Here is a 13323-nt window from a genome sequence, read left to right on the forward strand (position 1 = left end):
AAAATGTTTTTAGATATCTTTAAAAAATTTTTTTTTTTTGATAATTTTATCTTTCAATTTCTTTCATATTTTTTAAATAAAAAACGAATTTCTTTTTCAAAAATTCCAAAAAGTTTCGTCAATCTGTAGATCAACCTCCAACTATTCTGATGTGATTTTTTCACCCTAATTTCAAGTTAAATGGGTGAAATGCGGGAATTTCAAAATTCTCCAATTTCCCCCATTTTTTTCCAAATTCGAGAATCAGAGTGTGGCTGATGTTAAGATCAGCATAATCTCATAAAGACATAAATAGTAAGCCTAAATAACATTTGGTCAATCTTTTTTTTTTTTTTAAAATATTTTTAAATACTTATTTTTTTTAATTAATATTTTTAAATTCCAAAAAAGTTCTGTGAAATCTGTAGATCTACCTCCCTTATTGTGAATTTCCCATACTCTAATTGCAAGTTAATGGGTGGAATGACTGAAATTTTGGATTTTCCCCAATTCCCCTAATTTTTCCTGAATTTGAAATCCATGAAGCATGCAAAACATGCAAAATTATGGATTATAAACTTCATTCCATTGATTCCAAGCAATTTAAATAGGAAAAACTGTTCAAATTAAAGAAAACTCACTGATTTGGATTTTGGTAATGTACACTTTCTGATCTCAATTTCTGCACCCAAATTCCCTTTCCTTTCCACACAATTGAAAAAGAGTGGTCAAAATCCCCTTAGGAAGGTAATAGAAGCAAAAAGTTTCAGAAAAATACCAAAATTTGGGGATTGGTGAAAATTTCAAATTTTTCGAAATGGGGTTGACGCTAATGATGTATTACTGATATGTATCAATAATACATTGTAATATATAATGATGATATTTATAAAATATCCATAATGTATTGATATTTCGTCAATACATTGCGGTATTTGGGAAATATCGTATGATATTGGGTAGCAAGGTGTGCTGTAATGGTATTGGTGGGCATAATGATCCTAATAAGGGAGGTGGATTGGGATTTTTCTTACATTTTTCCCCAAAAGGGAGTTCATATTTGGGATTTTCCCATATTTTTTTTTTCTTGATATTTTGAAGAAAAAAAGTTACAGGGTGAAATGACCGTTATGGATTGTGAATCTGTGATTTGTCTCCCTTATCTTGATTTTCACAAGAGTCGTGGGAGGGAAAAGGGTGATCTTGTTGCTGGTATTTGCTTGATTTGATAGTTATAATAGGTGTTTCTATGCCAAGTTGAGCACGTTAGATAAGGTCTTTAATGGAGGGGCATTTTCACATCGGGTTCGAGTGGGGTGGCCTGTGCGAAGCGGGGGGGCATGTGAAGTGGGGCCCACGAGAGGGGTTCGGTCGAGGGCCTGACTCGGGCCATGGGATTAAGGGATTGATTTGCCACGCTTTATCAGTTTGAGCTTTTAGAGCAAGTGGTTAGTTGTCCTGCGTAAGTCTTTTTAAAAGCCAAGGGGTGCCTATTTGAATGGGCTAAATCCTCTACTGTTTTCACTAACTTTTCTGCAAAGTGTCTTGTGATAGTTGGAAGCTGGTTTTGTATTTTGCCAGTGATCCTCATCATCAGTCTTGTCGTTTCTCCTCTCATCTTTTGTAGTAAAATTCTTCATCAAGAAAAAGTCACCATCATTGGCATCATCCAAGCCTTATCCCAACTACTTGGGGTTAGCTAACTAACCTTGTTCCACCATTCCACTCTATGAATCATCATATCCTCATTTAAACCATAGGTCATCAAGGCTTTTGTTAGTATCTCTCTCACGTCCTTTTGGGCCTTCCCCTTGCCCTTTTAGAGCCTTCAACCTGGACCAACTCACTCCTAAAGGGTGAAATTCTTGGTCTCTATTGCACATTGCCAAACTGTCAAAGTCTTCTTTTGCTCATGTTATTACCTATTGGTGCTACTCCCAGGTGCCCTCAAATGCATTCATTTCTAATTCTATTCTATCTCGTCTTGCCACTCATCTCATCCTTAAGACTTGTAGGTTTCTTATTCAACGAATCCAATGTCATTGTTACGTGTTTGGTCAAGAGATTTGACATGCCTCCTGCTTGAATAGTTGAAGCATGTTGCTTTGATCCACATTGTATTGATGTTGTTAACTGAATGTGTCTACTTAAGCATAGTTGCATAGTTGCATGAACCTTGTAAGTTGTAACCAATCTTTTAAATAGCATTATCGCATAATGTATCGCACCCTTGGGATACGGATACTATCGGTTATCACATGGGATGTATCGGTTGTATTGCGTAATGGATCGCTGTTGTTGGGAAACATGGGAACATTGGGAAATTGGTGGAATTTTTCAATGAAACTTCAGAGATTGTTGAAAAAGACATCAATACACACTTGGAAATCAAAACATTACAAACAAAATGCACATAATAGGGGTTTCCTTTGTATGGGGTCCTAATATATACGCTTTCCAACTGAACTGATGTAAGTATATTCAAAGTCTATTCATATAATTTATAAACGTAAGAAGATGTGTATGGAAACACAAACAATACATTCAAAAGCAAAAGAAGAATCACTAGATCAGGTTACATACATGTTTAATTTTGTGTTTGGATACAAAGATTGCAACTGATTTGCGAGAAATTGAGAAATTTCGATTTTTCTCAATTTTCCGCAACTTGACCCATCTCCCCTAAATCTCGAAATTGAAGTTCCAAATCTATGATTTTCATAAAAAATATGAAGAATCATAGATTCGTAACCATTCAACACTGGTTTAATGTGATTTACAACAAAAACATGGATCAAAAATCGAAAATGCTCATTGCATCGAATAGGTGGGATATATCGGCACTACTTGTGCTTTTCGTATTGCATAGGTGGGATACAAGATATATCGTGGGATATATTGGCTAATATCGTCGATATTTAAAACACTGGTTGTAACCAGGCCCTGCTTCCACTGGGATCACTGTTTGGACTTGCATTTCTGCCCCCGCTTCTCAACCATTTGTAGTTAATTAGTTATTAAGATGGATAGACATTCCTCCTTTCCCGCACCCAAATCCCCTGTTGCTGCTTCTCATGCTCTGTGCAGCTATAAATATGCCTTGTATGTTCTTTATGGATGCATATGTCAGTGGATGGTTTACATTGATGTAGACCTCTTTAAAATTTTTGTACCATTGCTATTGTTTCTGTTAGGTGATTTGATACTCCCCCAATATGAAATATCAAAGTTCTAGAAGGATTGTCATCTGAAGACAATCAATTTTTTTTTTTTCATATTGTATAAATTTATGTGGACAGAAAGTGGAAGTGCAAATTGTGAAATTATGTTTAGTGATTATTGAACAATATACTTATGTGGTTTTAATTGTCTTTAATCTTGTATCATGTAGTGTTATGGATGTTTATTCATGATTGTTTTTGTTCTGACATATGCATTCCACTCATTGCCTTCTGATCAGTGTGTTGGGTATTTGATATGCATCTAATGTAGTTTAATCTCAACCATGCAGAATTTGATGCTTTGACTGGAAGCAAGATTACTTCAATTGACATTGGTGCCCCAGCTGTGCGTATGGCATACAGCCCTACCAGTGGGCATGCTGTGATTGCTGTTCTTGAGGTAGGTTGTTTGTGCCACATTTTGTATCTGGGTCATCTTGGATGTGCTATGGAAGTCAGAGTAATACTGGCTTTATAATGCCTTGTTGTACGGCTGTTATGGCCCCGTAACGGCCGTTACGGTCTTATTTATTTATTAAAAAACTCCTGAAAAACCTATATCTGCCCCGTAATGTTGATTAAAAAGTATGAAAAACCAGTGTCTGTCTCGTAATAGACCATTACGGGGCTATTATGGCCTTTATAGGGGATGTAACGTGCTGTTAATGGCAATTATGAGTCATTTTTTTCCATAACAGCTGTTACGACCCTGTAACGTGTAACGGTTGCCACTGTTACCTTTACATAACGACCTTTACGGCACAACATGGTTTGAACCTACACAATAGCTGTGAAGTGTTTTGAAATGCAGATCTTCAACTTAAGTCTAGAGCTTTGATAGATCTTTCGCACATGTTTTTCAGATGTTTACACCTTGTAATTGTTTTCCATGAGTCATTAATGTGTGTTTAATGCATTCCTTTCAAGATGAAATAGGCTAACTATGTTTGTTATGAGTTATGATATTCAATATCTGATACAGTTTTTGCATTAGCTTTTACAGCTATGCTTGTGGTAGCTTTCTGTATTCTCCTTTGCCCCAACATAGAAGATTTATGTTGATTGATATCTTTATCAGTATTTTTTCTTCCTATTAGTAGCTTGAAATAAAAGAAGTTATAAATCTTCTATGAGGCATAGAAAGAGGCAATTTAACCCGAAAAGCGGAAGAAAGTGATACAAGTGTTAGCTTATAAGTTGTCAGTGGTGTACCGTTGCGGAAACGGTGGGCGTAATGGTGCCCACTGTTACTGTTACCGTTATAGGATGTATCTAATGGTCTTTTATTTGGTAAAAAAAACTTCGGAAAAATGTCCATTAAATCCAGAAAATTATAAATATTCCAAATATGCATTCATTTATAATTTTGAACATGTTTATGATGGTGTAACAGTCCAATCTTTGGTGAGAAAGCTCTATCGGGTTGTCCGATGAATTTATGAACTTGACAACCTAGAATTGACTACAAAACTCATAGATTTAATTTTCTAACTATCTAATACCAATGATAGATATATTAGAATGAATTTAATATAAAAATATCTCACATGTGTAGGCGTTTGCTATTATTTTCCATAATTTACTCTACATTACATACCTGAGCCTGAGGAGTTGCATAAATTACAATATTTATTCTATTTAAAGTCTTGAACATGTCAGAGACTTATCCTCTCTTGTGATTCCTGTCCTGTCATCCTTAAGATATAAAATAAAAATAACAATTAGTGGTTTCTGATTTACTCCCTTGCAACTTGATTAAAGATTACTTGATTGGTCGTCAGGAGGGTTATTTTAAGCACAAGTTCGATAGTGTCAAGTGTGTGCTTGCTTGGTGAATGTGTGGATAATGGATATAGAAATACTTACCTTAATTGTAATTAATGTTAAAAAATATACTTACCTTAATAAAACTCCCGAGTCACCACCAAAATGAAAATTTGCTTTGTTGTGCTTGCTTGATCTCCACGTCTTCGTCATCATCAGGCTGCAGTTGTGGAATAAGTTTTGCATATTCATAATATCTTGTGCCAGAGGGAAAGATCAAGTTAACTAAACCAGAGGATGGGTGATCCTGACTAGGCAACGACTTCGACCCCGAGTAAGGATATCTACCAATGCCTGTCGAATAGCCATACTAGTGCTTATACTCGGGCTGTTGAGAATCTTGAAATTGAAAATGTGTCTGTGATTAATAACTTGGATTTGGATCTGGATATCTGTAATCATATGGAATGTGTGGATCAGGTGGACTACTCCAACATGAATGTGATGGACCCCATTGTCCGTAAGAATATCCATAATGCCTAGGACCATAAGCTTGCTGATGTTCCAGACCTCCCTATGCACCACTAGAGCCAGCCTCCTCCCGCTGGCTGTATTGTGACTCAGTAGACTCATAAGTCTGACCTCGCGTACCCCGTCGATGCTCATCGGCTTCACGATCTGTAGATGACTGTATGGTGTGTCAAGCAACACCAGAAGTGGGACTAGCATCAGGTGCGCCATCACCACCACTACCATGATCATCTGTTTAGGTTTCGCTGCCACTGCTTGTACTCTTCCGCTGAGCCGAATTTTGCATGAAATTTGCCCCTTTCTGGGTCCAACACAGCTGCACGACTCTCTCGCTGTGTCGTGCATATTATTGGGTCATCCACTTCCAATTCTTCACTATCATATTCTATCTATTTTTCCCTTGTTTCCAACTAAGGTAAAAGTAGGTTGTCCTGATTATAAATATTGTTCAAGTTTATTGGACAGTAGTCTGTGTCACCGGCGGCTAGTGTAATGCTCCTATAATGTCGCTGCATTCTTAGACTCATGTTATAGTGTATGAAGACAAGTCTATCCAACATCCTAATATGCAATCTATTCCTATTCTTCAAATGAATAAGTGCAAAACAACTCCAGTTCCTTTCGCAGCTAGAAGAAGATATTGTCTGGCTAAAAAATTTTACTGTAATTTTTTTGAGAGCCTTCGTATCTCTCCAAAATTCATCTACCATTCTGCCGGTTGCAACCTAGATAGTGCATGTTGTGCAAGAGCATCTCCAAAGCTACTCTGGCGATTTCCAAAAGTATTTAATTCATTCAACGCCCTTATTTGCATATCTAAGTCAAGTTCTAATCTTTTTATCACATTCTTTAGCTCGACATGAACCTCATCATTCGCAACCAAGGTGTTCCAAAACGGTAATGGTGACGGTAACGGCCACCACCGTTACCTCTATGACACGGGCCGTAACAGTCATTATGACTCTTTTTTATTTTTTGAAAAAACTGTTATATGACCATTATAGGGTTGTTACGACCTATTTTTTTCTATAACAGCCGTTACGACCGTTTCGACCTCATAGCGCGTAAAAATTATGACTGTTACTGTTATGTAACGGCCGTTACGTAACCGATTTTGAATACCTTGTTTGCAATAAATGATTGGGCATATGTACGTAAGATTTAGATAGTAACTTGCTACATGAAGTTTGTGATGGAGCTATTTTGTCCATCTCTTATCGATCATCTTCTAGTAGGATCATCTTTTACTATCACATTTAATTGCCATCTTTGCCTTATCCATGACATTGTAGAGGAAGTTCATGGTAGGTGCTTCCTCTTCACGAGTAAGGCGCACGCTCTCTCTTAGCTATAGTTACTTCCGATTTGAATCGTCGTTAGAATCAATGATCTCTTCATCACGAACGCCCATATATTTAGTACCAAACAACTCTTGTCGGGCCACTTCCGAAATCACATCTTTTTTCTTTTGCATAGTAGCTTGTTTTCCCTTTGACTCATCCAAACTGGCTTGCATCAAGATCATTATATCTTTTGGCACTCTGGTACATCCCACAACTTGATCCTTTCGATGTGCCAAATGTTGTTTGATGTGTAATTCCATTAGTTATTACTTTATTACAATAGTTGCACTTCATTGGATGTCTACCATCACCTACCCTCTAACAATTTTGCCATCTAATACCCTTACTTCCTTGTCGGCCAGGCATTTTCTTAATTAGATATGGCCTATAAGTCTAAATACAGTTTTTTGTAAGAGAATGAATTAATTAAATCTCGGAACTTATAACTGGATGTAAAAAGATTAATGAAATAAAATTCTAACTTTTAAATCTAATCAATAAAGAATAAATTAAGTACTAAACCCTACGAAGCTCAAAAACTTGTCCAAAATAAGAAAATATAAACACAAGTCACTAATCCGAAAATAAAAATAAAAAATTGAATCAATAATGACAATATGACATTCAAGCACATCATGTGATCTTGTATTAATACCACATCTTATTCAATCATCAAACTAGAAAAAAAGACAAAAAAACATACTTTTCTTAATTTTAAAAAATCGGTCGAAAATAGTTTGAAAAAAAAAATAAAAAATCTCATATATAATTATAAAAAAAAAAATGAAGAATTGAATCAATAATGACATTCAAGCACATCATGTGTTCTACGATGATTAACACATCATCATATTCAACTATTAAAATAGAAAAAGATTAAAACAAAATTGTTTTTTCCTAATTTTTAAGAATTGGCCGAAAATAGTCCAAAAATACAAGAAAAAATAGAAAATCAATTGCATAATCTGTAAAAAGCACATTAATTTGTTTTACCATGAATAATACATCATATTCAATCATTAAAGCAGAAAAAGATTGGTTTTTTTTTTTTTTTTTTTTTTTTATTTTTTGAAAGTCGACAGAAAATAGTCCGAAAATACAAAAGAATACCAAAAAAATAGATAATTAATTGCATAATCTGTAAAAGGAGCATTTATATGTTCTACTATGATTAACATATCATATTCAAGCATTAAAACAGAAAAAAATCATTTTTATTATTATTTATAAATCGGTTGAAAATAGCTTGAAATTAAAAAACCCAAAAAAATAGAAAATCAATTGCGTAATCATTAAAAAGTACATTTATATGTTTTATTATTATTAACACATCATATTAAACCATTAAAACAGAAAAAGATTGAAAAAAAATGATTTTTCCTAATTTTAAAAAATCGGCCGAAAATAGTTCGAAAATAAAAAAATACAGAAAAGAAAAGAAAATTAGTTGTATAATTTGTAAAATTCACTTTGATATGTTCTACTATGATTAACACATCATATTCAACAATTAAAACAAAAAAAGATTGAAAAAAGAGATTTTTCTTAATTTTTAAAAATCATCCGAAAATAGTTCAAAAAAATACAAAAAATAAAAAAGAAAACGAAAATCAGTTGCCTAATCTGTAAAATGCACATTGATATGTTCTAATTTGAATAAAACATCATATTCAACCATAACAACAGAGATTAAAAAGAAGAAGGTATAAATACATATTTTTAATAGTTTTCCAGAAAATTGCCCATGGAGCTTCAAGTCACCCAAATCCTTGCAATAACTTATTTTGATCCTTAAATTCAAGCTAAGAGTTGTCGGAATTTGCACTAGAATAGTTTAGGAACGAATTTGGAAGAGAAAAGTGCCAAAATATGAAAACGCAACTTAAAATGGCTAGAAAACTATCCTTTTTCCGACTGTTATGCCCTAACTGTAACGGGGTAGTAATGGCTGATTCGAGCCCAAAATTGAGGGGGTCATCGCTTTGACCCTGTATTGCGTTACGATGTAGGTCGTTACTATTACGTATTAGCCGTTACGACTGATATGTAACCGATATTGCACACCTCAACCTTGCGATTAACAAGCTTATTTGCAGTATTGTGTCTCCCGTTCAACGGACAACAATTATTGTTTTTTCTTTGCATAATGGGCATTGGTTGATAGATCTTGGCAAAGGTTTGTTAATTCTAGGAGAAGATTAATTTTGTGGGGAATGAATATATTTTCTTTTCCTTTAATTCGGCCTATTGGCCAATGCTTGTGTTTTCAATACTTTTTTGCTCAGTATCGGTGTGGACGTTGGTGATAGATTGCGTTATCTGATTTCTGTTCCCTTTGTCCATTCTAACCTTTTACTTCTTTTTCCCCCTTGAAATGGCGATGATTTCCGGTGTTCCATTTTCAATTAATTTTGGAAGCCATTTGGTTGTAACAAAGCCTTATCACCTATTCAGTCTTGTTTCTTCTTTTTCCTTGTGCTATTAACTACAGGTTTTTTTTTTTTTTTTTTTAATTTTTTTAATTTTTTTTATTACTTGATTAGTGAGTAAATAGACTCATTATACTTTTTTTGGTAATGATTCATAATTTATTCCATTTATGTTGTAGGATTGCACAATCCGGTCCTGTGATTTCGACACGGAGCAGACGTCTGTGTTACATTCACCTGAAAAGAGGACAGAACAAATCTCTTCGGATACAGAAGTCCATCTCGCACTGACTCCACTCCAACCTGTTGTGTTCTTTGGTTTTCATAGACGGATGAGTGTGACAGGTTCCTTTTTTCCCCTTATATTAGCTATTTATAGTGTTATTTTAGATCAATTATCCCAGTATTTGTTTCTAAATCATGTTCTTTTTGGACTACATGAAGTTGTTGGAACTGTTGAAGGGGGCCGGGCACCAACGAAGATAAAGACGGATCTTAAAAAACCTATTGTCAACCTTGCATGCCATCCACGTCTACCTGTCCTGGTAACATGCATGATCATGCATCATTAAAAGAAAAATCTGCATAGTGGCACTGTGCTTTCATTTCTTTGACTGGCTTCTAAACGGCTGCATCTATTATTTAAGTATGTGTGTTCTCCTTTGTCAGTAGAGACTTGTAATAACTATTTTCTTTGGTTTCAGTATGTAGCTTATGCTGATGGTCTAATTCGAGCTTACAACATTCAGACGTACGCTGTTCATTATACATTACAACGTAAGAGATGAGAATAGTAATTTCTAATTTTAGTTTAGTTTTAAAATTTTTAAAATATCTTGTTTTAATTATCTGCATTTGATTTTGTGAAGTTTTTTTTTTTTTTTTGCTATCTTATTTTCATTTTGATTTTTCTGTATAGTTGATAATACCATTAAGCTCATTGGTGCTGGTGCCTTTTCTTTTCATCCAACCTTGGAGTGGATTTTTGTTGGTGATAGACGGGGTACACTTTTGGCATGGGATGTGTCAACAGAGAGACCAAATATGATAGGAATGTAAGTTTCAGGCGTTTATTATTATCGGTGGTTGGCTTTTACCCTATCCTTTACGAGGGATGGTTTTATACTATATATGATTATATGTGAACGTATCTTGCTATCTCTTTTTATAATTAAAGAGGAGGCATTTTGTGCTTTGGAGCTAATGATTCGTTGGTGCCTTGCTCTTCTTGTTGTTTGTGTTTTGTGGAGGGAAGAAGGATAGAGCCTTTAGAAATAAGCTTAAGTGCATTTCTGAAGTGGCTAAGATCTCCAAGGAATCGATAATCTCGCGGGCTTAATCCTAAGGGCTCGTTTGGGAACTTGTATTTGGGATGAGTTGGAACACAAATCACAATTACGATAGAATCAATGTGAATTGGAATCTTCAATTGTGTTTGGTAGCTTGTAATTGGAATGCACTAGAATCCAAAAATTGTGTTTGGATGCCGGTAATTGGAATGTATTCGAATTCTTTAGTATATTCACAGGAACCTGAATTTGATTTACTAGATCAGCTTTAATATCCCAAATTAGTGTACATATGTGATATTAGACAGAATGATTATAATAAGCCCATTGAAGTATATAATATGGCCAAAAATTTGGAAATTCTGAACCTCGGGTGGGCCGTGGGCCACAAATGTAAGGATCATAAACGAGCAACTTGCCAACATTTTTTATTTGTCCCTTAGATGGCCAACGTTTGGACAGTTTGGATCATTCTATTGGTGTGATTTTAGTGATGTAGCCAATAATTGGATTGTTTCAAGGTATCATCAGTGTGCATGTGTATGGCATATTAGTAGCCTAGCGGCACCTTTGTTACTCGTGTGACTCTCCTACCTTTAAAAGGGGAGAAGGCATTTCACACCAATTACATTGAATTCATAGCAAAACAAGAGATTTCAAAACACACCAAAAAGGAACTTTTTCATTTACCGCCGATTCCATTTACCTCCAATTACTCTCTCTATCTCTCTCGCTTTTTGGGAAAGATGAATCGATTTATTAGGCAGAGCCAAAAAGAAAAACAAAACAAAGAGAAACCAAAACGAAGCTAAAAAACTATACCAAAACAAAGCTAAAAAAACTAAAAGAGGAGAAAACAAAACCAACAAAAACCAAAAACCACAAACAAAAAACGAAATTAATAATACAATAACCAGGCCCAAACCTGGGAAACCCACAAAGAAACCCAAAAAATAAGGCGCCCAATCTCTAAACAACATTTACCTCCGATTACGCGGCTCCAAACACACTAAAAAGGTGCATTTACACCAAATTACCTCTGAATGCACCAAATACAAGGTGCCAAACCTGGGAAACCCACAAAGAAACCCAAAAAATAAGGTGCCCAATCTCTAAACAACATTTACCTCTTTTACGTGGCTCCAAACACACTAAAAAGGTGCATTTACACCAAATTACCTCTGAATGCACCGAATACAAGGTGCCGAACGACACTTAATGGAATTCAAGTGGTCACCCTTAATCTGCTGTACTTGCTGTGTATTACAAATTCTCTCTTTGGTTGTTTTTATCTCATGTTCCTGCAACTATGCCGAGATTCATTTGATTCCGTACTGCTCTGTGTTCTTATTCTGACAGTTTCTTTGTATTGCAAGTTCAGTACACAGGCAGGTTCCCATTCAATAATAAGTATTGCTTGGATCTCCATGCTGCGGGTTCTTGTCACTCTTTCTAAGGATGGGACTCTCCAAGTGTGGAAAACACGCGTATCTGTTAATCCAAATAGGCAGCCTATGCAAGCAACCTTTTTTGAGCCTGCTGGTTTGTTATCTCTCCTTTTCCCTTTTGGAAAATTCTGTCAGCATCTTTGGTCTAATTCAAATTTTTCCATTAATAAAAATGATTATGACGAGTTGAATTGTGCTGAACTTTCTTGCAGTTACATGCATATTGTTGTCTTATATTTTGCTTATTTTCATTTTATAAACATAGCTTATGCTTTGGCCAGATGTATTATTGCCAGACCGTATGTTATTGGGAGCTCTTCCCCTCTCTCTTGATGCAATCTTTTCTGCTATTAAGAAAATTTCTGTTAATGTGAAAAGAAAATGATTCTTTTGTTCTGAGCATCTGCTGCTATGTCTTCTCAAGTTATTATATTAAGTTTGGTTTCTCGCATATCATTGGATAATCTCCTTACCAATTTCCCCATTTCATTCTATTTCCAGCTCTTGTATTATGTTCCATTTCTATTTTCTCTATCTAATGACTTATTCAATGATCTTAGAAACATGGACATATGCAATTCGATGATGGGGATCGTAGCTAAACAATGGTCTAACTTTGATTCCATTCCAAGATTAGTGCAGACTCCACTGAGAACATACTTTTTCAGTTTCTAGATTCCGGTAGCTTTAATAGATTAAAGGCACCTTAACTTCTTCGAATCCAATCATCTTGACATGGGAACAAAGTAGCAGCAATGAATCAAAGAATTGGAAAATGAATAAAGTGAAACACAAGGAAGATATTTTTGTGAAGTCCCACCACAAGAAGAAGAAATAGTCTCAACACTATAACTGGGAAGTCTCACGTCTAGAGAAGCATTCTCTGGAAGTAAACAATCTTAAACTCATCCATACGGCATGACTCTGTTTATAGTCTATAATCTACATAACTGTTTGGAAGAAGTCGGACCCTTATGATTGTTGCTATTTTCTTAGTAAATAAAGAGAAACTAAACCCTTATGATTGTTGGTATTTTCTTAGTAAAAGAGAAACTAACTACTTGCCGCACTATTAGATTAAGCAATAAAACAGGAAAAAAGGCCTTTTATACTAAAACCATTTGGGCTGTAAGTCCTAGCTCCTAGGACTTGGACTACACATGTGGGGCACACCAAATGTTGTAGACACTATTTTGGGCCATCTGTGTGCAACCATGGGCCCAGAAAGTGATCAAAATCGTGGATCAGGACAGATCAGAGGCCTGATCTATCAATCATGTAGGCTGGGGGTCTGCTTTGCTCCCATTTTTGCTGATTGC

At 35.3% G+C, this 13323-nt stretch overlaps 1 protein-coding gene across 2 annotated transcripts in view; it reads left to right on the forward strand.

Annotated features, from left to right (window-relative positions):
• LOC131235688 (uncharacterized) overlaps positions 1 to 13323 on the forward strand; it is a 55737-nt gene that overhangs the window by 16247 nt on the left and 26167 nt on the right. For both annotated transcript variants that reach the window (XM_058232984.1, XM_058232993.1), the window contains exons 2-7: positions 3491 to 3600; positions 9447 to 9612; positions 9712 to 9812; positions 9972 to 10044; positions 10187 to 10322; positions 11938 to 12098. In XM_058232984.1, coding sequence (XP_058088967.1) covers positions 3491 to 3600; positions 9447 to 9612; positions 9712 to 9812; positions 9972 to 10044; positions 10187 to 10322; positions 11938 to 12098 — 747 coding nt within the window. The remainder of the gene's footprint in view (positions 1 to 3490; positions 3601 to 9446; positions 9613 to 9711; positions 9813 to 9971; positions 10045 to 10186; positions 10323 to 11937; positions 12099 to 13323) is intronic.

This window comes from Magnolia sinica, chromosome 2, assembly GCF_029962835.1.
Source record: "Magnolia sinica isolate HGM2019 chromosome 2, MsV1, whole genome shotgun sequence".
NCBI lineage: Eukaryota > Viridiplantae > Streptophyta > Magnoliopsida > Magnoliales > Magnoliaceae > Magnolia > Magnolia sinica.